Source organism: Hippopotamus amphibius, chromosome 12, assembly GCF_030028045.1.
Source record: "Hippopotamus amphibius kiboko isolate mHipAmp2 chromosome 12, mHipAmp2.hap2, whole genome shotgun sequence".
In the NCBI taxonomy this organism is placed as follows: Eukaryota; Metazoa; Chordata; class Mammalia; order Artiodactyla; family Hippopotamidae; genus Hippopotamus; species Hippopotamus amphibius.
Genome location: NC_080197.1, coordinates 31,748,844 through 31,773,004, shown reverse-complemented (window position 1 = coordinate 31,773,004; position 24,161 = coordinate 31,748,844). Strand labels below are relative to the sequence as shown.

General features: G+C 42.9%; 1 protein-coding gene across 6 annotated transcripts in view; it reads left to right on the top strand.

The window, feature by feature from the left end:
* Window positions 1-24,161, top strand: part of DNAAF9 (dynein axonemal assembly factor 9) — a 139,729-nt gene that overhangs the window by 81,157 nt on the left and 34,411 nt on the right. For 5 of the 6 annotated variants that reach the window (XM_057701122.1, XM_057701121.1, XM_057701120.1 and 2 more), the window contains 9 exons: window positions 461-511; window positions 1,308-1,395; window positions 10,854-10,957; window positions 15,102-15,248; window positions 16,321-16,409; window positions 16,818-16,919; window positions 17,178-17,295; window positions 19,190-19,278; window positions 20,742-20,900. In XM_057701122.1, the coding sequence (XP_057557105.1) occupies window positions 461-511; window positions 1,308-1,395; window positions 10,854-10,957; window positions 15,102-15,248; window positions 16,321-16,409; window positions 16,818-16,919; window positions 17,178-17,295; window positions 19,190-19,278; window positions 20,742-20,900 (947 nt within the window). The remainder of the gene's footprint in view (window positions 1-460; window positions 512-1,307; window positions 1,396-10,853; window positions 10,958-15,101; window positions 15,249-16,320; window positions 16,410-16,817; window positions 16,920-17,177; window positions 17,296-19,189; window positions 19,279-20,741; window positions 20,901-24,161) is intronic. The other variant, XM_057701123.1, reaches the window with a different exon arrangement.

The window sequence follows — 24,161 nt, the reverse complement described above, 5'->3', positions numbered from 1 at the left end:
TCTGGTGGCTTTGGAACACAGAATGTGTGAGTCTAGTAATGGTCTGAGTGCCTATTTCAGAATCTGTTTATATTCTGTTTCTATAATTCTGATATGAATAGAGAAGAGCAGGAGTCATCCTTTAATGTGAACATGTTTAAATGAGAACATACTCAAAATACTTTAATATGTTCTCTTTCCTTCATTCCTAAAAATAGTTTTCTCTGAAGTGAAATGGAAGTGGAGACTAACAGATCCTCTCCACATATTAGCTGAAGGCTCATTTAGCTGGACTTCAGGTCCCAATAAGAGAGCCTATCATGGCCTGGTGCTCTGAGCTTAGTACACAGCAGCCAGCTCTGCCAGCCGTCAGGGCCTGAGAACACTGGATTTGGTGGAGGGACTGCTCTCTTGGAGAAGGCCTAGCAGAGTTTTGCCCTTGAAGTAGTGAACTGAAAATCTGCACTCCTTTTGGACGCAGGTGGAAGATATTGAAGTAAAATTGTCTGAGAAAACCCAGCAATCTCTTACGGTAAGCCGCCTTCTTATTCTTAATGTTAACATCGTATCAAAATGGAACGTACCCCCAAAAAAATAAAAAAGTTAAAAAAAAAAAAAAAAAAGGAATGTAAACAATTTATAAAAACAACTTAAAATAGTTCATCTTACTGCTCATCTAAAGGTCCTTGTCTTAATTCCTGTTTGTATGCTTCCCCTTCCCAGTAGAGCTCTAGAAATAACCACGTGTGGCATACAGACTAGAGGGATTCTTTCTTCCATTTAAACCTTTGGGTGTTTTTTCAGAATCTCCCAGTACTTTTAAAAACAGATCTCAGGGGACTTTCCTGGTGGTCCAGTGGTTAAGACTCTGCGCTTCCAATGCAGGGGGCGCAGGTGCAGTCCCTGGCCAGGAAACTAAGATCCTGCCATGCTGCATGGTGCGGCCAAAAAATAGAAGTACATACATACATACATACATGCATGAAGATCTCAAATTGGCCTGGACATATAGAGCTGAGAGGTCAAGGCTTTAGGCCAAGGAGAAGCTGCCTGTGTTATCAGAGGATATAAATCCACAGGAACATGAGCAAGCATTGCAGACCATGGTGCCTAGACTCAGAGAGGACCTTAACATTCTTTTTCTCAGCACAAGTCATGGATGCCAGTAACATGGCAAAGAGCCAAGCAGTGCCGGAAACCGTGAAGGAAGTTGGGTATATCTGAGGCTGACTTAGCAGCTTTTGTAGACAGACAAACTTGGGCAGGGCTTTTGATTCTGTGAATGTTTATGCTGTAAATCACCTGCTCTTTGTATTTGTTTTTTAAAGGGGGATGAATGTTTCCTGGGCACTTTTCTAACCAGAGGAGAAGGAGCATATCTTTATTCTAGTAATCCACAGTCTTGGCCTGAGGAAGGTGAGCAGCTCTGAATTTTCTATTTTTGACTCTGTCTGGGTCCCTCTTTCACGGATTTCAATGTGAGTGTTATAATTAATGATACATCTGATATTTGAAAAGACTTGTCAGTGTAGAAGTGTTTTCTTACAGCTTTTCTCTTTTGATCCCTGCATTTTCCACAAGAAAACGTGCTAGGAAGGACTGGCGCCAGAACTGCACATGTTCCTCTTGTTGCTGCCTGAGGATTGCTCTTAGAATGGGCTAGAGCAGCAGCATGTCCCGAAATAGGTTCTGTTGGGCCAAAACAAAATCTGGATTAGTTTTTTACTGCTGTGTAACAAATTACCACAAATTTGGTAGCTTAAAACAATATACATTTATTATCTCACACTTCTTTGGTCAAAAGTCCAGGCAGGCTTTGCTGGATTCATGTTTAGGGTTTCATAAGGCTGAAGTCAAGGCATCAGCCAGGCTTATATCTGGAGGCTCTGGGAAAGAACCTGCTCCCAAGCTCGTCCTGGTTGTTTGCAGAGTCCATTTCCTTCAGACTGTAGGACTGAGGAGCCTCTTTTGTTGCTGGCTATCAGCTCCTCCTCCCAGAGGTCCTTGCCCTGTGACCCCCTCCACCTCAGCAACAAAAAACCTTCCTCGTATTGCATCTCTTTCACACTTCTGATCTCTCTGAACTCCTCTTCTACAAGCCAGAGAAAACTCTGCTTCTAAATGGCTCATGTGATTAGAGGAGGCCCAATCAGATAATCTTCCTTTTGCCATATAACGTTACATGAACACAGGAGTAACCTAAGAGGATGAAGATCATGGGGGCTGTCTTAAATTTCTGCCTACCACAGTATACCCTCTGGCCCCCACAATTCTTACATGTAAGATACAGTCACCCCCCACCCAAGAGTCTTATTCCATTGTGGTAGCAATTCAAAGTCTTAAATCTCACCAATTGAAAAAATCCAAAATCTCATCATCAGGATTATCTAAATCAGCTGTAGGTGAGGCCCTGGAGCATAATTCATAAAGTAGAGCTCGTGAACACAGTTGCTTTGCACCTGTGGACCTGAAATTAGAGGCAAGTTATCTGCCCCAGCCCTCACAACGTACATGGTAGGACTGGCATAGAATAATAGTTATAGACATTCATATTAAAAAGGGGAAAAATGGAAGATAAAAAGGAGTCCCAACCCTAAGGCAGCTTTGAAATTCAGCTAGACAAACTCCAGTTCCTGGAATAGGTTTCAAGGCTTGGAAATAGTCCTCCGTGGCCCTTAGTTCTGCCCCCCGGGCTCTTGGTTCTACCCTCTAAACTCTTAGTTTTGCCCTCTAGACTCATGACTCTGCCCTCTGGGTTTGTGGCTGTACCTCTGTCATGCTTCCTTTTCATGAAGGTGGCACTTTTTAGCTGACTAGTTTTATCAGCCCGCTTCTTGCCTTTTAGAATTTTGGGGGGTCCAACAGTCTCCTCTCATTTTCTGTTCTCTCTATCCCTTTCAGTCCAAGCTGGCAATGTTTCTGCTGATGTAAAATTCTCAAGAATTATGTTGGTCTTACATGGATTTCCTGGGGATTCATTCCGTGCTCCTTTTTGGTTTCCTCAAAATAACATTTTCTTATGAATCCTGTTCTTCCCCTGTTAGATAAGCCTTTTTTGTGGAGGAGGAGTTGTGACTTATTCCACAAATTCCTCATCCTTTACTAAGCAAGTTCCCTCTCTGGATAATTTGTTCTTCTTGAGAATATTCTCTCTGGTGGCAGGTTGCTCTCCGTGTTCTCGGATCACTGGTTAAACTTCTGCTTCTCCATTGTCATAGAAGACAAAGCACAAGGAGTCCTGGTTTTTGATTCACAGAATGCCGGGTCGCATTTGTTATGCCTGTGCTGCGGCCCCTGCATTTCTGCCTCTCCAAGTCCTGGTAGAAAGACCAAGAAGTTAGGAACATTTGCTGAAGACAGGGGAGTGTATGAAAGTACTCCCAGCCTTGAGGCAAAATTGCATAATGTTTTAAAATCAGCTTGTAGACACAACACAGAGGTGGTTGTGCGGTGTCATAGTTGAACCAGTTATAATATTTAGCAAGGATATTTGCCAAAATTAGTTTGCACCTTCTTAGCAAAAGGCCTTGTTAGAAAAATAATCTTATAACTTATTGAGTTATCCAACAAGATTCAGTGTATCCTGAGGTCTCTTCACAAGAATAAAGGAAACAGCCAGGAATTTCTGGAGGCTTGTTAGTCACCCACTTGAGAGCTTAGATTTCACACTTTCTTAGTTCCTGAAGAAAATGTAGTTTGAATTAGGAGATGGTTTTCTGAGGCAGAAAGTTTCAATAGGAGCAGAGAATTTAAATAGGAGTGTCCTCTGGCTGTGTATTAAGCATTTCACCACTTTAGGGCTTAGGTCAGTTTTATGGGGCTTGAAGTTTATACCACTTTGGGGCTCTCTTAAGGAAAAGTAATACATACAAAATGGTTAGGTCTCTTCTCTGGGGCTTGGAAGGGGAGTTGAGCAGGTGAGGGGTCCTGAAGCTTAAATGTCATTTGGGTCTAGATGAATCTGCCTGCAGTTGAGGCTGAGATTTATCTGTTCCCACCCTCTGAAGGCATTTAAAAAGCTCGTCAGCATGCATTATCTTTATTGATCTTCATATCTTGAGCTCCATAGAAGGTGAAAAATGGGTCTGAGTTTATCGTACAAGTTAGTGGTAACATCTGGGGGTGGGGGGGTCTAGATCTCTTGATTTTCAATCTAGGGATGGCCTAGTAAACCACTTATGGACAAAAAGAATAGCACTTCCTTTATCTTGAAATGTTTCCAGCTCTGGTATCTTTCCCTTCCCCAGTTAGTGACTTCTGCTATCACAAGACTTTTTGTTATGCAGCTTCCTGTTCATTCATTTCCTTTATGTGCCCTTGTCTTCCCTGCCCTGCTGACCTTGGTCAGACAGGCTGCCCAGTACCTAATCCTCAGGAACCTGCTTTAGAGTTTTACCACATATGCCCATATCCCTAAACAATGTCTTATTTTTGAATTTAATACAAATTAGAATCATGCTCTATCTTGTTCTTCCGGGACTTGCTTTTTTTGCAAAATATTCTGGTCCTGAGATTCATCTAGTTTGTTGTGTGTAGCCGTTCATTTTCATGGCTCCATAGGATTGCTTTGTATGAAAACATGCTGTTTATCTTTTTGACTCTTGGTGGACATTTGGGTTGTTTATAGTTTTTTGCTATTACAGACAGTGCTGTCATGAGCATTCTTGTACCTGTCTCTTGGTGCAGCCGGTACCAGGACATTGGCTTACAGCACATCTCTCTTGCAGTATGTAAAGACATGATTGCCATCTATTGTCTCAATCCTCTGATTTTCCTGTTACATTTCTGGCTGGTTGTAGCAGCCAGCATTGAGATCTCTGGTATGTTGGTCTTCCCTGAATGTTTGCCACTTTGATTGCTTTGGTTTTTGATATCCCTACATGTGGAATTTTCTGTGCTTCCCCAAATAAAGTCAGCCACTATGGCAGGCCTACCTCTCTCCCTCATAAAACTTCTGTACCACAGAGCTGGAGGGGAGGCAAAGTGAATAGCCCCAAGCTGAAACACCACAGATTTCCACTCTTCTTACCAAGCTTCAGTAGAATTCCTTAAATGTTTCTCGGTTTTGTTGTGTAACTTTGGTCCTTTTCCAGAGTCCTTAACTAGCTGTATTTGACAGTCAGTCCCGTTTTATGGCTGCTTCCTGGGGAGAGAATTTTCCAGACTCCTCACAGCCATTTCCGAAGTCGCAACCTTCAGGGCTTTTGAAAGATATTTTCACTTCGTAAAGAATTGTAGGTTCACCATTTCTTCATGTGCTTTAAGGATGTTGCTCCACTCCACTGTCTTCTTGCTAACATTATTTCTGAGCAGAAATCTACTGTCATTCTTATCTTTGTTCCTTTCTATATGTTTTCACTACAGCTGCTTTTAAGATTTTCTTTCTTTTTGTCACAGATTTTAAGCAATTTGATCTTTATGTGACTGGTGTCATTTTCTTCATGTTGCTTATGCTTGGGATTCATTTAGTTTCTTGAATCAGTGGATTTAGAGTTTTCCTCAAATTTGAAAAATTTTTGGCCATTATTTCTTCAGTTTCTCCCCTCTCCTTCAAGGACTCCAGTTACATACATTTGGCTGCCTAAAGTTGTCCCACAGCTCCTGGATGCTCTCTACAATTATTTTTAATCACTTTTCTCTTTGTGTTTTATTTTGCATAACTTCTACATATTCTGCTACTAATCTTTTTTTCTGCATTGTTGTTATGAGTTTGTTAAATTAACATTTGTTAACTGGAACACAGGGTGCTAGATGGTGAGCCAGGTTCAGCAAATGACCATGAAAGTAATTGAAATAGGGAAGTTTATTACTTACAGGTCCATGTGCCTTGAGGGGCCACACGGAGGTGGGGCTCAAGGCAAGGTGCAGGCTGGACCTGGAGTACATGCCTTTATTAGGGTCTGTGGGTGGAGTGTTTTGGGATTCCCAGGCTAAGGCCAAACTGGTCAATTCAAACCAAAAAGAGTGGGGTTTTGGTACACTCCATGGGGGTCTTATATAAGGGGCACACAAGGGAAAGGCACTGTAAGGAGGCAGAGGAGACTGTTGATGACAAGGGCTGCTGGAAAAGTCATATCAGGAACTTACATTTATTTGTGACTCTGCAGGCTGTTGTCTAGGGCATGTGCTTGAATGAGGGGGCTAGTGTCAGTTTAAGGCCCATGCAGGCAACTTGGCCAAACAAAATGGACGCTGAGGCAGCAGTACCATGGAGTAGCTAAGCTCTCAACAGTTGTCTTATGTCATTAGTCTCATCCAGTGTATTTTTCTTCTCAGGAATTGTATTTTTCATCTCTAGAAGTTCAATTTAGATATTTTTTACATCTTGCATGTCTCAAGTTAATATGGTTCAGTCTTTCCTCTAGCCTTGAACATATGGGATACAGTTATAATAATAGTTATATTTCTCTTCTAGTCTTATCATCTGGGCCTTTCTTTTAAGCCTTGTTAGGCAGGAAGCAGAACAGCATTTACCCTGTACTGAGGCAAAGTCCTTCTGAGAACTCTACCCTCCATCCCTGTGAAGTATGAGATTTTCCACTGTGGCTAGTGGGAATGGGCAGAATATCTGGTGCAAAGTATGAACTGATGTTCATTGTTTTACATGGGAATATCCATTTTTTTCCAGCACTGTTTGTTGAAAAGACTCTCCTTTCTACTTTGAATTGTCTTTGCACCATTGTTGAATATCAGTTGACCATATGTCTATTATTTCCTACAAGCCTCAGTGAATGGTTGGCACTGATGCAGCACCTTCATTATCCCTGTAGCAATTTAGAGACTCCAGAGAATTTTTTCCATCAGGCAAAGATTATTTAGCAGTGAGGAGCAGAGGTGCTGTTACCATTGACACATAAAGTCTGAGAACTCTGGTGACCAAGCTGAGTTTCACCTTCCTGTAATGGGAAGGCCCAGGCAGTGGCCCTCCGCTTCATTCTGCACCCTCTCGTGTGTTCCCTTGTGCCCATATGACACTGTTGGAGACACTTTAAAAGAGAAAGTTCTCTGCAGCACTGAACGTGGATGAATTACACAGCATATACCTACAGCATACTTATTACCCATAGTTGCATGTTACCTATAGCGTGTATGACTCTCAGGAACAGGATGTTGAAAGAAGTAAAGAGGTCATAGGAGAACATGTTTAAGATTCCGTTTGTATGAAAGTAAAACAGACAAGACTAAATCATATATAGTTTATAGATACATTGAAGTATGGTAAAATTATATAGAATTTGGAATGTTGGTTCTCTCTGGGTGGAGGAGAGAGGGCCTTTGAGGAAGGACATTCAGGACCCTTCACAGGCATTAGGAATACTTGATTTCTTAGGCTGAGTGGTGCATATACAGGTATCAGGGTTTGTTGTTGTTTAGGTTTTTTTCTTTAAACCATATGTATATACTACACATACTGTCACACATACAGAATGAAAAACTATCCAGCCATTGCATCATCATATTTTCCCAGCAGTGATAATGTTCCCTCTTTACACAGGCTGGACCATTGGAGAATTTTTATTTGTACAACCAGTTGTCTAAGGAGAAAAGCCAAATTCTTCATTAAAACTTGGTGTCTTATTTTGCCCTGAGGGCTCATTCCTCTCCTGTTAGACTTCTAGGGATGTAGAGGTCAATCAAAGACAGAGCGCTGCTGTGGTCCCCTACTGCTTCTTGGGTACTAAAGAGGACCTTCCACTTACCTTGGGTTTTCAGACTCACAGAATGGAGAAGGAATAGCAGAGCCCATTAAGCAAGGCACCAGGGATTGGACAAGGAGCCAGGGAGATCTCATCAGGAACTGGTTCCCCCAGTCACTGGGAAGCCTCTGCAAAGGCATGTCCCATCAGACCACAGTTTGACAGTCACGAGTCCAGAACAGATGCCAGAAGTATTACTACCTCAAGTGAATTAGGATCTAAGAGACTGGGGCACTGTCATTGGACCACCCAGTTAGAGACTTCAGTTATCTCATGTGTGCTCTGAGAATAGTAACAGAGTTACTATTCCCAGAGCAAAGCTGAAGGGTAGTTGCCACACAGAACAGTCTCTGCATCAGTACTAAAATCAGCTCTTGTGTACTGTGTCCTCCCCCTGGGCCAGGCCCCATAGTGAGTGCTTTTCCAGCACTGCCTTATGAATTTCTGTCTTCCTCTTTTCCATTTGGTTTTGAGCCTTCAGAGTCTAGAGGGAGAAGAGGCGCTGGAGATGACCTCCCTGATCCACTTCTTTTCCCATCTTCCCAGTGACTACTTGGAATGTTGCCAGCTCTCAAATCTGTGCTCTTTTCTGGAAGCTTTGGAGTGATTTTGAGGTTTGTCCAGGAGGCCTTTGAGTGGGACTTGTTCCTGAGAAGCTTCACGTTAGAGGTACACAGGTGGACAGTGAGCCCAGGACATGGAAGGGTCCAGATACTAAGCAGTAGGTGGGGGAGCAGTTTCTACCCGATTATACCTGTTGACCCCTCTTTTCTCTGTAAGCAGTAGGTAGAGTCATCTTGTGGCTGGAGTTTATGAAGTTGTGGTGTTAGCAGAGTGTTGAGGGATTTGGTTGGGCCCTGGAGGAGTTGGTGGAAGGAAATGGCAGTGGTGGGACTGCCAGGCAGCACTGAGGGCTTGTTGAGGTTGAGGAAGCAAAGAAGGTACCTCATCAGATTAGCCACAAATGGGCTTGGAGAGAGCAAAGGTAAAGGAAGAAAGAGAACTGAAGTGGCTAGCATGATACAGTGCCCTGGCATCAGACAAACCTGTGTTCCATACTTGGCTCCACTACCAAGCAGTTCTGTGACTTTTGGGAGGATTTGTCTAAGCTTGAGTTTCCCCATCAGTCCTCTAAGAATAATACTACCTGTTACAGTTGTTGCAAAGATGGAAAATTGTAATGTGTATGACATGGTTGGTGCTTAGTAAATACTGAATAAAATCTGTCCCCATTCCTTTCCCTGACAAAACAGAGATCAAAAGTTTGTCTTGTCCCTGGGGATCGGCCCTGGATGTGGATGAGAGGAAAGTCAGAAATTTCTGAGCAATAAGGGAAAATGGGGAAACTGAAGACTTTGAAGCCTCAGTGACATCACAGCATGAGGTTTAGAGAGTGAGACAGTTAAAAGGATGATGGCATATTGTAGTCAGAGAGTAGGTTCCAGAGCCGAAGATTTCAGACGTTAAGACATTCTGGGTGTTGCTTTACCGCTGTGGAGCTGGGGTTAGGAGCAGCAAGCCCAGAGGATGCCATGGCCTACCCCCTGGACTCTCAGAGGGAATGTGAGTGTTGGCTTTGGGAGAGAAGACTGTGAGTACATTCAGAAGCTGAAGTGTTGTAACATAATTAGGAGGGCAATAGAAGTGAGCAGTGAAGGAAAGAAGGGGCTTGAGTCTCTAAGGGAATGAAAGTATTGTGCCAGTGTGGGAGGGAATGGTCTGGGAACAGCAGTGATAAACCTTGGCGTGGGTGTAGGATGAGGCTGGGCATGAGGAGCCTCCACTTAAGAGGGCAATAGGGCAAGGCTGTGTGTAGGTGAGGCTAGATTTTACTTGTTGGAAGGTAGGAGCCTGACAGGACTTGAACCACAGAGTGCCTTGAACTGGGCTGGCTGGTAAGGTTGGCATTAGTTCCCTCTGACTGGTCGTCTGGTTCTTTTGTTGATATTCAGGCTTTAAACCTTCCTCTTGTACCTAAAAACTGCTTCCACCTCCCCCACTTCTCCCCACCCCCTATTAATACACACACACACACACACACACACACACACACACACACGCACACATATTCACCCTCTCTGCCTCCTGAAACCTCACCTTCTTAGGAAACCTTCAAAACTTGGCCTTGGCTCTTCTTGTCATTACAACCTCCAGAGCTGTAGGGCTACCTTTTTAGAACTACAGCTCAAGGAATCAGTCCCTCTTCTTGGTGTCATGTCCTCTGCCTTAGCAATAAGATATTGGCAGTGTTCCCCAAGCCTATGCTTTGAACTCTAAGAAACACTTTCTCTCTTCTCTGTTTGTGAAAACATGGAAAGAAAGGCTTTTACAGGGGTAGGAAGGATCCAGCTTGAACCAATTCCAGAGAGCAGCTTCACCTAGGGGTCTTATGGGTGGCCTGGGTGCTTCATTTGGGTCTCCAAAGCAAGCCCAGGCCCAGCCTTAACCCTTGTCACCTTAGGTGTCCATCATTTCTGTGATCTACTCCCTAGGGCCCATGCTGCGCTGCTGTGTAACCTTGGCCACCCAGGAAGCAAGCAACTCTCCTTAAACCTGAATCCTTGTCCTAAGGAACCCACACTCAGTGTCCATGTCCCACACATCTTGCTTTTGGGAACTATAGAACAGCAGCCTCCAGTGTCTGTAGAACGCACTTATTGCCTAATTCACATGTTCCTTTGCTGGCAAGGGGCCCTTAAACACCCTTCATCAGTCCTTCAACAGCTGAGGCTCTAGTGCTCTTTCTTGAGCCTTAAGTGAGAGATGTGGTTTCTTCAGAGCTGAACCAGCTTCTGCTAAAATAGTAGAAAGGAGCATCTATAAACTCAGCAATGGAGCAGACATACCCAAAGTCTTTTTTAGTGTATTTCCCTGAAAGACACCCATAAGTGAATGTGAATTTTGCCTCTCTCCATCAGCTGATAACTTACTCACTTGCTGCTTTTTCTAATTTTTATGCAAAGATTATATCTCATGCCTCATTTCTCTCTGAGGCCCTAGGAGGGTACATTGGCTTTCTCAGAGCACAAGGCTCAGCATATAGGTTGTTTAACTTAAGCACTTCAGATGGTCTCTAGTAGCCACTCTGGTTTGCCCTGGTATCTGCAGGAAGAACATTGTGATACTGGCCCCCAGAATCCAGCCCTCCAGCTCTTACCAGCTCTCTTTTCCTTCCAGGGAAAGTACATTTCTTCTCTGGTGGCCTTCTGTTTTCTGATCGTCATCATGGAAATATCATCATTTCCAAGGATCACATGAATTCCATTTCATTCTATGATGGGGTAGGTGTTTTACAATCCATGGTTTTGATGTTCAGAAAGATACACTTCTGGGGGGGAAATCAAATAACTCCCTGTCCCCGCTCTACCACCACAGGGCAGGATGAACCAGCACTGCCCTTGAGGCAGGCAGGCAGGCAGGCAGGCAGGCAGGCAGGCTGGGAAGTCATGGGGGTGCTCTTATGAGCCTTGTCAACCTTGCTGCTCTGTAAAGGGCTTAACTAGAAAGGGCTTCTGGGTCAGGAGAGCCAGCAGCTACCCATGCCCAATTAACTTATCCAAAAGAGGACCAGAAAGTAGGCTGAAGGTGGCCTCCAATAGCCTCTCACAGATGGCCTCCCACCCAGGGACACAAAGATTCACCCACTTAAGAACTGGAAAGAAGCAGCTTCCTGTTAACATTGTTGGGGTTCCACTTACTCATTAACATGGGAAAGAATTTTAAGAATGCCTGAAAGGAAGAGAAATGGCTAATTTTCCCCATGAGGGCTTAGCCCTGTCCCCTCACGTACTCAGAATTACCCTCCAGCTCTGTGAACATTCCACTCCCAGAACCATCCTTTAATTTTGCAGTCCGCAGCAACACTTACCCTTTCCCTTGTGGGGATGTGGGTAGCTATGAGTTTCCCCTAGCCTGTACCCTTTGGCCAGGGCACAGCTGATCACAGTATGACACCAGAGCAGAGGGCAGGCCCTCCACCCTGCGTGGTCTCAGCCTCAAAACCAGATTGTTTGAGAGCTGCGACAGAGACCAGGTAAAGTGGTTTGGTCAGATGGCTCTGAAAATGAATTCTGTGAGCAAGTCAGAAAGAGTTCTGTCTTTCTTCAACATAGAACCTGCTTCCTTAAAGGCTGTTCAAAAATCCAGGCAGACCAACCAGACAGATTGGATGGCCCTATTAGATGAAAACTTTGATATTAGGTTAAAGAGTCTTCCAACATCAAGAAAGAAAGGGTGAATCTTAAATGCTGGGATGATAATTTGGGGGGGTGGGGGGGTGGGGGATGGATTTTTACCTCATATCAAAAGTCAAAATAAACTTCTGAGAAAAGTAAATGTTTTAAACTTTCATAAGTAGAAATAAGAATATAGTTACAAATATTTTTTTATGATGAGAATGTTTTTAATTTTTATTTTATATTAGGGTATAGTTGATTTACAGTGTATTAGTTTCAGGTTTACAGCAAAGTGATTCAGTTGTACATATACATATATCCATTCCTTTTCAGATTCTGACGAGAACTTTTCAAGATCTACTCTCTTAGACATATGTATTATTAAATGATCACCACATTAAGTCCAGTTAGAATATAAAAATGAATATTTATTAAATCTCTAGGGACAGGAAGACTTTCCTATCTAAACTTAGAAATGATACAAGAAATTCTAAAGAAAAAGTTTGTCAGATTTGACCACTTAAGGATTTTTAAATTTTTTGCTGATAATTTATTGAAGTATACTTTAAGTGCAATTAACTGGCTGCAAGGACTTATTGTACAACACAGGGAATATAGCCAATATTTTATAATAACTATAAATGGAGTATAACAGTTAAAAACTGTGAATTATTATATTGTACACCTGAAATTTATATAATATTGTACATCAGTTATACCTAAAAAGCATGTAGAATATCTCATATTTTTATATTGATTGCATTTAAAATATTTTGGATATGTTGGATTAAATAAAATATATTATAAATACATACATATATACATACAATTAACTGTGTATCCGTTTAAAGTTTTGACATATATATGTACTCATGTACACCAGCACAGTCAAGATACAGATTTTTGTCACCCCTCAAAAGTTTTCTAATACCTTTTTGTGGGATATCTTTCCCCTCGGCTTCTGGCTTTAGGCAACCACTTATTAGCTTTCTGTCACTGTAGATTAGTTTGCATTTTCTAAAATGTTATAAATGGACATCATACATTCTATAGCCTTTTGAATCTGACATTTTTCACTCAGCATGATTTTTAGGTTCATCCATGTTGTTGTGTGTATCAGTAGTTTTTCCTTTTTATTGCTTTATTGATGAGTAGTATTCCATTGTATGGATATAGCATAACATTTATCAGACTAATAATTTAAAACTCAAAAAATATTTTCAAAGTGGGGATTAAAAGGCAAAAACAAACCAGAAAAACCATTTTTGGTGATTAAAAAAAAATTAGTTGATATTTCTTTTCTGTGACGAGCTCTATCTTTATCAACATGAAAACACTGAGTACCAGGTCATGGGTGTTCAGGGGACATAAGGTTAGTTAACAGATATGTAGAAGCACATCAGATACAGCCTCACACTACCATGTATAACAGTAAATTAGTAAAGAGTAGATAAAAGGTAAAGTAGACAAAAGGTGAAGTGGAATTGATAATATGAATGTCCAGTCATAGGAGTGGACTAAGAGGGGAGTGGGATGCAGCCTTTGAAAATGTTTATAGATAGTTTGCAACAACATGGTAGATACTAATGATAAATTAAGTTTTAAAAACAAGATATGAAGCTGTAAAAGTAAATATGATTTCCCAATACATAAAAAGGGGAAGTCAATGAATGAATAGGAAGAAAAGACAAGAAGGAAAAGTACTAAAATGTTAGCTGTAGTTGGAATTGGGCGATGGGACCTTAGATTAATTTTTGTAACATTTTTCTCTATTCTATTTTTATATTTTTCTCAAATTTTTATTTAATGAACATATGACTTTCGTAATGAAAACTTAAATGTTAAAAAAAACAAAAAAACCTTTTCCCCTAAGATCAGGAACAAGACAAAAATACTTGCTTTTGCCACATCTGTTCGACATAGTATTGAAAGTCCTAGCCAGAGTAATTAGGCAAGCAAAAGAAATAAAAGGCATTTAAATTGGAAAGAAAGAAGTAAAAGTAGCTATGTTCATGGATGATATGATTTATATGTAGAAATTCCTCAAGGTTCCACACACACACAAACTGTTAGAATTAACAAATTCACCAGTGTTGAAGTATACAAAATAAACAGATAAAAAAGCAGTTGCATTTCCATACCCCAACTGTGAATAATCCGAAAAGGTTCTTAAGAAAACAATTCCAATAAATTTAACCAAAGAGTTGAAAGACTTATACTCCAAAACCCACAAAACATTGCTGAAAAATTAATGAAGACCTAAATAAATGGAGAGACATCCTTTGTTCATGGATTGGAAAGCTTAATATTATTAAGATGACAATACTACCCAAAGCAATCAATAGATTCAGCACAATTCCTACTAAAATCCCAATGGCATTTGTTGCAGAAATGAAAAAAAATTCATATGGAATCTCAGGGATCCCCCTGTGAAAATAGCCAAAACAATCTTGCAAAAGAAGAAAGTTGGAGGACTCACACTTCCTAATTTCAAAACTTGCTGCAAAGCTATAATAATCAAAACAGTGTGATATTGGCATAAGATCAGATGTATAGACCAATGGAACAGAATAGAGAGCACAGAAAGGAAGTTTTGCATATATGGTCAAATGATTTTCAACACGGGTGCCAAGATCATTCACTGAGAAGAGGACAGTCTTTTCAACAAACAGTGCTGGAAAAACTGGATATCCACATGCAAAAGAATGAAGTTAGTCTCTTACCTTACACCGTATACAAAAAAAATTAACTCAAAATGGAGTATAGGCCTAAATGTAAGAACCAAAACTATTAAAATCTTAGAAGAAAATATAGGAATAAGTCTTTGTGACCTTGGATTAGGCAACAGTGTTTCGGATTTGACACCAAAAGCACAGGCAACAAAAGAAAATATATATATATATATAAAATGGACTTTATCAAATTTTAAAACTTCTCTACATCAAAAGACACTATTAAGAATGTGAAAAGCAGCCCACAGAATGGGAGAAAATATTTGCAAATCATGCATCTGATAAGGAATTAATATCCTAGAAAGAGATGATATGTTCAGTTTAGGAGAAAAGACCCTGTGCTTCTTGTATCTCCTAAAACCGAGTGTTGACAAGCACATCTATAATTGAATCCCAGTAAGCCACAGAATGTGAAAATAATTGGACTGACATTCACCATATGTGTTCTGACAGTAGATGTGGGGGCTTGTATCATGCAAGTGGCTTTTCTCAGTGATGCTCCCTCTTTTTCTCTTTAGGATTCCACCAGTATTGTTGCTGCCCTTCTGATAGACTTCAAAAGTTCATTGCTTCCATATCTTCCAGTTCATTTCCATGGATCAAGCAATTGTCTGATGATTGCCCTTTTCCCCAAATCCAAGATATACCAAACATTTTACTCAGAGGTAACGTCAGTCATTATTCAGCAAAACAATTACTACCTTTTTTCCTAGCAATTTAGTTGCTAAGGCAATGTCTCAGGGCTAACAGTGAGGTGATGAGAGGGAGAGTTGGGAGGGCTGGTGTGAGGGTGGCTGCTTCTAATCTCTTTGGGTCCTGCAGTAGTGCTCTTGCCATTGAAAGGTGAGAACCTAAAGGAACTGAACAAAAGACTTTTTAACTTCTAAGAAAAGTCTTCTTTGTCCCTTATAAGTCCTAATTAGACTCATTTCTCTTTTAGCTACTTAATTGAGTTGTTGGCCCCTACTTACTGGGTCAGAGCTCTCTACCCAACCCCAGAATCTCCCTGCCCGTGGTTCATAGGTCCTGTCCTTGCAAGTGGTTTCACCTGGCAGGCTGCATACTATAGGCTCTCAGCACAGATTGCACGAGTACGAGTAAGGGAGCTCACCAAGAATTACACAACCTAGTTAAGAGACCAAGCAGCAGCCAAAGTCATACAAATAACCAGTCTTATTCTGGTGGAAATGCTTGGAAAGGTGTGATTGCAGCAGCTTTTGAGAGGACAGTCCCTCTCTCAGGACAGACTGACAGAATGTGGAGGAGGCAAAAACTGGCCTTGGCTGCAGAATGGCTTTAGGGCCAGTCTGTGTCTCTGTCTTACTGCTAGCTGGTCCTTTTACCTCCTTGTGCTTGTCCTTTCAGTTTAGAAACCTAGAGATTCTCTTCAGCTATTCCTCTGCAGGAGTTTCTTGGCCTGCTCCTTCTGTCTGGCCCTATCACCAGGGAAGAACACGCCCCTGCTGCCAGAACAGTATTACCTGATACCTTCCTCTGTGCTTCCTGGCCTCTTAAGGAGCAGAATCCCTGGGAGAGGAACCCAGAAAGAAAATCTGGTTTTAAAAAATACAGAACAGAATTGCTTCAGGCCTCTATTTTTGAAACAAACTTGTTTGTTATGATGGTTTTTCTCTGTACTGACAGTCTAGATTTTCAACAGCCATCAAATCCCCATGTGGGTTCCATATCCTGTTGTTGGGTTTAAAGTGTTCTTTGCTCAAATTCTGTTTTGTTTAGGTCTTCTCCCCCTGGCAACAGCAGGCTAACTCAGGACTGTCTTTAAAAGTGATCCAGGAAGATGGATTATCTGTGGAACAAAAGAGATTGTAAGTGGCTGCCTTCAGTGTTTATGCTTGCTTCCCTAGGCTGTGTGTGTCTTCTCTCTCTGCAGGGTGACTTGTGTTATGTAACACAGGGGTCCTCGCTTCTGAATGGGCCGACACAGTCATTTCAGTGCTGCCAACTTGCAGGTAGCCAGTGCCCTTAGGGAACAGAAGTCAAGAGAGATGAAATCCACCAAGAATCAGAAACCTGTAGGTTTTAAGCCAAGCTTCCTATGTGGGCAAACCAGTTATCCTGCATTAACGCTGAATTTTGCTTAAGTCAGTGAGATGCTTGTTTTGGAAATACTGACTCTGTCACGGGACTTTGGCTTGAAAATACAGAACAAGTTATGTAAAGTATGTGTGCTGTAGGAAGATGAAATTCTAATCTGTGAGCCTTTGATATTCCAGACACTCCGGTGCACAGAAGCTCTTCAGTGTCCTGAGCCACTCTGCTGGGGAGAAACGGAGTCCTCTGAAGCTACTCTCAGCCAAACTCCCAGAGCTGGATGCGTGAGCTCTGTTTTTCTGTTTCTGGCTTTTGAAATGTCAGAAACCTCAGAGTTGGTGCTTTCTAAGCTCCATTTTCTTTCTTTATAGCTTCTTAAGGATAATTATAAAAAGTAGTAGTGACACACCATATGCAATTTTATTCTCTAGAGAGATTCTCCAAGGTTTCTTTTCAGTAATTAAATAAGCTTCTCGTGTGAATGGGCACATTCAGACAAGGCTGGTGATGGTAACATAATAGCATTGTCCTTGTTTTTCTAGGTTTCTCCGGCATTTTGCCATCAGTAGCATTAGTCGGGAACCCGTGATGAGGACCCATCTCCCTGTCCTGCTGCAGCAAGCTGAAATCAACCCTACTCACAGAGTAGAAAATGACAAGGTATGACAGCTCACCAAATAAGCTGGGGATTCATGGGAAGATAATCCTGATAGCCTGCTCTTAATCTTCAGTGTCTATTAAAAGGAGCTCAGGTGGAGTCCCTTTTATAAGGCTCTCCACCTCCTTGGATGTTGATGTAATGATACACATGAAACCTGCTGTATACAGTGACTGTGTACAGGCATCTACATTAACCCCAGCTGACCCCATAACAGTGATGAAACCCTGGCATATTGCTGTGGCCTCCCCTTGCTCCTCCAGGGTTTGCAAACTCTTGCTTAGTACTCTCATGCCATCAGCTCTTTCCAATTGCAAGAACTTACCTGGCACATTGAGCTTAGTAAGCAGAAGGGTCTTGTTAGCAAGACCTTGGTCGCACCACCAGAATAAGGTGACACTTTACAAACACTGTCTTCCCAAGAGTGGATTTTAATCTGCTCCTGCTTCACACTCCCCTCCTCTTGACCCCTCCCACCATTTCTTTGGAACCATATGTCATAATATGCTCAAAGAGGGCATTTACGTCTGTGTAACTAGAAGACACTCAGCTGCGAAAGGAAATCGAAGCATTAAGCAGTTAGAAGCCTCATTTTTCCCTTAAGCAAGAGTTTTTAAATGAAAATGTATTTTATATATTTTAAATGTTTTTTAATATACGTATTGCTATTTTATATAACAAAGTGCTATAGGACTGGCCTTAAATTAAGAAGGTGTCTGGCTGTGAGCATGTTCGCTGGGCTTTGAGAGACTGAGGCCTGAGTGCTGAGGAATGGGAACCAAAATGGAGAAATGTGGATGGGAAGAGGATAAACAGAAAGTCAGTTACATGGAGTACTGCCCACTGGCGCAGAAAGGGATCCAGATGAAGGGTCTGGTCTGAGGGGAGGAGGGAGAACAGTTTCCCACAAAGAAGAGGGCTCCGTAGCCATCTCTGTGCTGATGGGACTAGCTCACGCGGTGAATGCCTCCAAGCTGCACTTTCGTCCAGGCCTGTCTCAGTGAGTCCTGTGTATTGTGAGATAAAACATACTTAAGAGAAGCCCTTGCCATACTACATCACTGACATTGTTATCCTTCAGCAAGTGCATGGCACCTTTTCTCCTCTGCTTGACCCCTTCTTTGTCCGTGAATTTCTTGAGTTGCTTTGGGATGTCTGCGTGCAGAGGGCCCTGTTTTCATGCGGTCATGTGCCAAGATTAGGAAAGTTCAGCCTGGCTCCTCTTCTCCCCAACAAGGCTGAGAAGTGCTTCCTCCACCCAGTTTGGTTCCTTAGCTCAGGCCATGCGACTTGGAAGGCACAGGCCACTCCCCTCCTTTGCTGAGTTTACCATACCAGTTTAGGCTGCGGTATGTTTGTCCCAGACCTCCTTTCTGCCCAATATTTTCCATTATATTTCTTTTTTTTAATTTATTGGGATATAGTTGCTTCGCAGTGTTGTGCTAGTTTCTGCTGTGCAGTGAAGTGTATCAGCCATGTGTATACACATATCACCTCCCTTCTGGATTTCCTTCCCATCTAGGTCACCACAGAGCATTGAGTAGAGTTCCCCAGGCTATACAGCAGGCTCTCACTAGTTATCTGTTCCATACATAGACTGATCTAGTCACAACCTGCTCCATGGAAATTATCATAGTAACGACTGCATTGTACATGGTGTTTGCTATGTACCAGACACTGTTCCAAGCATTTTTTTTACATATATTAACTCAGTTACTCATCATATCCACCCTGCAAGGTAGGTTCTGTTGTGAGCCCAAGATCACATAGCTAGTGAGTGCTGGTGCTGAGGTTCAAACCCGCAAAACCTGGCTCAAGAAGTCAGTTCTCTTAACCTCTTACGCAATGCTGCCTCCCAGTTGAATCACAAACCCACATGGCTTTTCTTTCATGTAGGTAATTATCAGCATTGTAACTGGCCTCCCAGGCTGTCATGCTAGCGAGCTCTGTGCTTTTCTGGTCACTCTGCATAAGGAATACGGCAGGTTAGTATGGCTGCTGCCTTTGCTTTGGGGAAAGGGATTCTATGCCTGGGTCTGTCTAGGCACTGGGAAACCTTCAACATGCACTTACCTTTGGTGTAACTGATGTCGGCACAGTGGTCATCCATCCATTCATCCATTCATTTCACACGTTTATACCGAGTACTTTCTGTAAGCTAGACACTGCTCTAAGTGTAGGGGACAAATGAACAAAACAGACTAGAAAATCTCTGTCTTCATGGAGCTTGTATTCTAGTTTGGCAAAATAGACAGTCAGATAAGGAAAATAGTATATTAGCTAGTGAAAAGTGCCATGGAGAAAATAAAGCAGAGAAGGCTATAGGAGTGCTGGGCTGGGGGAGGGATTCCAGTTTTAAATTTGGTACTCAGGGAAGATCTCACTGGGAAGGTGACATTTGAGCAGGGGCCTGAGGAAATAAGGAATGAATCCTTGGATATCTGGGCAAGAGCCCTGTAGCAGCAAGACCAGCATGGGCAAAAGCCTGGGGAAGAGCCTGGTCAGCAGGGGAATTCAGGACCAGGTGGTTAGAACTTGAGAGCTGGTGTATGTGATCCTTCCATGACCACAAGGGAACTGTGTGAGTTCATTTGGAACTGGGACGTGCTGGCTTAGGCAGAACTGGGGGAATCATTCATCCATCACTTCCATTTGGCTGGCAGATTGCTGAACAACCCTTGCTGACTGAACCAGACTTTTAATATCTAGTTGGTCTACCTCAAAGTAAGGCATCCTGCAGGAGGCCATATGGCAGAATTGAGAAGACTGAAATCATCTAGAAGTTTGGGAGCTTAGAGTGGGAGATTGTGGGGGATGGGGAGGTGAGTTTTGGAGAGGTACTGGGAAAGTATTAGACCTCCTTCCTAAGTACTCAGTAGCTAACCAGTTCCTCCCTCATTTCCATTGCTTTTGTGAATTCTTCACCATTACCCATTATCCCATTGTTCTATTTTTTTTTTTTTTTTTGGCTGCGCCACACAGCTTGCAAGATCTCAGTTCCCCGACCAGGAATTGAACCTAGGCCACTGCAGTGAAAGTGCCGAATCCTAACTACTAGGCCACCAGGGAACTCCTCCCCCCCATCACTTATTCTTAGCAATAATTTTACTGAAAACTGAACTGAAGCCATTTTACTGAATGGTCCTCCAGCAAGTGACTGCCTGTTCAAGAGTCTTTCTCAACTCTGAAATCTGTTGGTCATGAGCTCATCTGACCTTTCTTTCTATGGCAAGGTATTTCCTGCCAAAAGCTCCAGTGGTAGAGATTTCAGGATACAGGGCTCCCTACCCAGCCAGTGCCCTTTACCTGTTTCTGTGGTGCCAAGATTGCTTTCTCTTGTATGGGTTCACTGGACAGTGAGTCTGTGGGAGTACTGGTCACATTTGAATCCACTGGCAGAGCCTATGAGCCAGGCCCTCACGCTGAGATTTACATTTGCCATTTCCAGGTGGATGGTATACCGGCAAGTCATGGACAGCTCTGAATGTTTTCATGCTGCCCACTTCCAGAGATACCTTTCCAGTGCCCTAGAGGCCCAACAGAACCGCTCTGCCCGCCAGTCAGCCTACATCCGCAAGAAGACCAGACTATTGGTGGTGTTACAAGGGTGAGCACTGGAAGACTTTTCAGGATAGTGGGGTAGGGTGGTGACTTTGCCACTGTTATTATTTCATGTGTGGCTAATTTTAGGCACAGAACAAACTCCATGCATGCATGAGAAATGTCTGCGTTACACAGATATGCCGTCAATGAGCAAGATCTCCTGTTGCCATCCTAGGGCCCAGAGTTACTGGTGAAGGTCGCACACAAGTTTTAAGTTTGGCCTCAACATAATAATATCCTCAAAAGGTGGAGAATTAGGGAGGAGGTTTTCTGGGCAAGATTCTTTGATAATTCTTCTAACAGTAGTGGTCTCTAAGCCTCTTCCTTTGCTACCGAAGCAAGGGAGCTTCAAGTTTTTCAGTCCTCCCTTCTGTGGAGTTGCATATTCAGTCCCCACACTCTAGTCTCAAGTCCCACCATCCATGGAATGGCTAGTACAGGAGGGTTTCCTTGGACCCTCAGCGAGGAGCATGAATAGTCCAGTTGGGCAAGGAGCTCCTTGTGAGGACAGCTTTGACAGAGTGTGTACCACTGCTTGGGGGACCCTGGCTACAAGAAACATCCCTTGACCTGTTCTAAGAGCTTCCAAGGAGGAAGCAGACCTATCATCCCCTGGGCCCAGAGGAGAACGTGCCAGATCAGGAAAACATGGGCTGTGCTCTTCTCTGCCGTCATTATAATTGGTAATAAAGAAGCTTGTGGCAGTTCTCACAAAGTGCTTTTGTGTGCTTTGCTGTTTTTTTTTTTGTGCTCATAATAATTAGTATTTACAACTGGCTAATTGTTTCCAGTAAAAAATAGGCCCAGATCCAAAGCTCTGTTTGGTCTCTTGGGTGAGATGGTGAGAATTGGAGGAAAGCCAGGCCAGTGGTGCTGCAGGAGGCAGGCGGGAGTGTGTGCCCTGCCTGGCCATCTTTCCTCTCCCTTAGGTCTTGTTCTTACACCTGCTTTGGGCTTCCCTTCTGTTGACCCTTTTGTCCTATTGGTGGGCTGAGGTTGTGGAAGCCATAGAGCAAGAAGGCTAGAAACCACTTGTTTTCTGTCACCTCTGATGGTCAGAAGAATAGGTTGGCCCAGCTTCATCACCTCCTGCCACCTGTCCAGAGTTGAGAGTCACTGGGGATATAGAACTGGAGCCACATTTCTTAGCTTGAGATTGTGCAGCTGAGATCATTTCCATCTTCTGTTACTTCAGAGAGCATCGTTGACTCCTTGTCTCTGACTGTAAAAGTCTGCAAAAGTGCCAGCTGTCCTGGCTGCTCTGGACTGCAGTGACAGTGTATGGCCAGCCCACTTGTACTCTCAGACCCAGCTCTTGCCCAGTCATAGCCTCAGGACACTAGGAACTTCAGATAGATTTCCTGCTACGGAGCTCTCGGCAACACTGTTCTTATAGGCTGGGCCCTTTATCTTGAGGCTCAGCAGGGAACCCATGGAAGCCTCTTTGTAGCCTGTCCATCTCCTTGGGGCTGAGCCTTTGAGCCCAGTATTGAGGTTGTTGGTGAGGGGACCCCCCGGGGGCTTCTCAAGTTGAGAATTTTATTCCTTGAATGTGGGCTTTATTTTGATTTATAGGATTCTGTGCTATAGGGCAGTTTTTTTTTGCCCTTAGAGTGGCCTGGTCTCATTGTACTTACTGCAGCAGGTGGGCAGTGGTGTTGAGCTTTGACGTCAAGGGGTGTCACCATTTTGAAATGATAAAATTTTAGAAATGGAGGACAGGTTAGTGGTTGCCAGGAGTTAGGGATGGGAATGGGAGTGGGGGTAGGGAGGAAGGTGGGTGTGGTTATAAAAGAGCAACGCGAGGGAGCTTTGTGGTGTGGAACTGTTCAGTATCTTTATTGTGGTGGTGGAGCCTACACAGGTGACAAAATTATATAAAACTTAATACATATACACACAAATAAATAAAACTGCAGAAATCTGAATTTTAAAAAATTTTAAGGAATTTGTGGGGCTGTGTTTGTTTATACTCTGGAATATCATAAAGTTATTCTTTAAATTATCTACATTTAACAAAGTATCTCTCAAAACAAAAATTGAATTAATGTAAAATGAGGCAAAATTGTAGGCTTAAATTGCAAATGTAAAATAGAGCCCAAAAGACACTTATATGGAATATGTGTTATTTCAGAGAAAAGAAAGTTAAAGCCCTGCTGGGTTTTTTGTTTTGTGCTTTGCTTTTTTTTTTTAATGAAGAGAATACTGACAAGAAAGAAGCAACACGAAGAGTTAATTTTTTGCCTTCATCATGCAGTTGGGGTAGTTTTGCCAAGTGGCCAGGTACAGGCTCCAGCAGCTGGATTGGTGGCTTCCTTCTGGGGCGAGGGCTGCCTCTTGCTGTCTGGAAGCCATGCCCAGGATAAGCCGGGGGCTGGGCAGGAAGTGAGGACCTTAGCAAGCATCCCCTTAACAAGTAGAGTGATTGACACCAAAGACCTGGTGTCTTCCTCAGTGGCTCCTGGCTGCAGTGCCCAGATGCTTCACCTAGATACATTGGCCCCACAAAGAAGCCTGAGGCCTGTTTTTCACTCTAACCTTTTTCCATTAAAATCAGTAAAAATTAACGGAATGCTCTGAAAACTTGGGAATTCCCCAGTCACCCTCTCTAAGGGAAATCTCTTATTTTAAAATTACCAAAATCCTCAGGATTGACTTATAAATCTTTCAGTTCATTTTAACCCTAAGAAATGAGAGCCTCTACAGCTTGTACCAAACATGGAAAGTTAAAAGCCCCCAGACACTTGTTTTTTTAGAAGAGGAGGGAAAAGCTGATGCTGAGGAGCAAGCCTGGGGCACTTAACTGTGAGCATTAAGGCCATAAAACACAACTACCAAGAGATTGAGGGCAGTTTGTAAGCCTCAGGCCTGCTTACCAGTTGTGCTACTGCAGTGTGAGGGCCTCTCCTAGCATCTAGGCCCATCCAGACACTGCAGAACCAGTGGAGAGCACTCCACATGATCATACACACACATGCCCAGGCAGTGGAAGAAGCCTCAAAGAGAAGCCAGGGACCAGAGGGCTCGCTCTGTCTAGAACCTAGCACACCATGTTCCCTGCTGAAGCACCCACTGCTCTTTGGTCCGGACTGAGGCAGACCTGGGTTGGGAGTGCTAATGTTGTGTGGAGTAAAGTAGTTTTATAGATGGATTGTCTGTAGGAACTCAGGAAATGGTCCAGGCAGGCTGTACCTATCCCCCCAGCCCCAGGCTAAGACCCAAGTCCGTATGATCAGCAAGGCTGCCCATCAGATTTGCCTTTCCT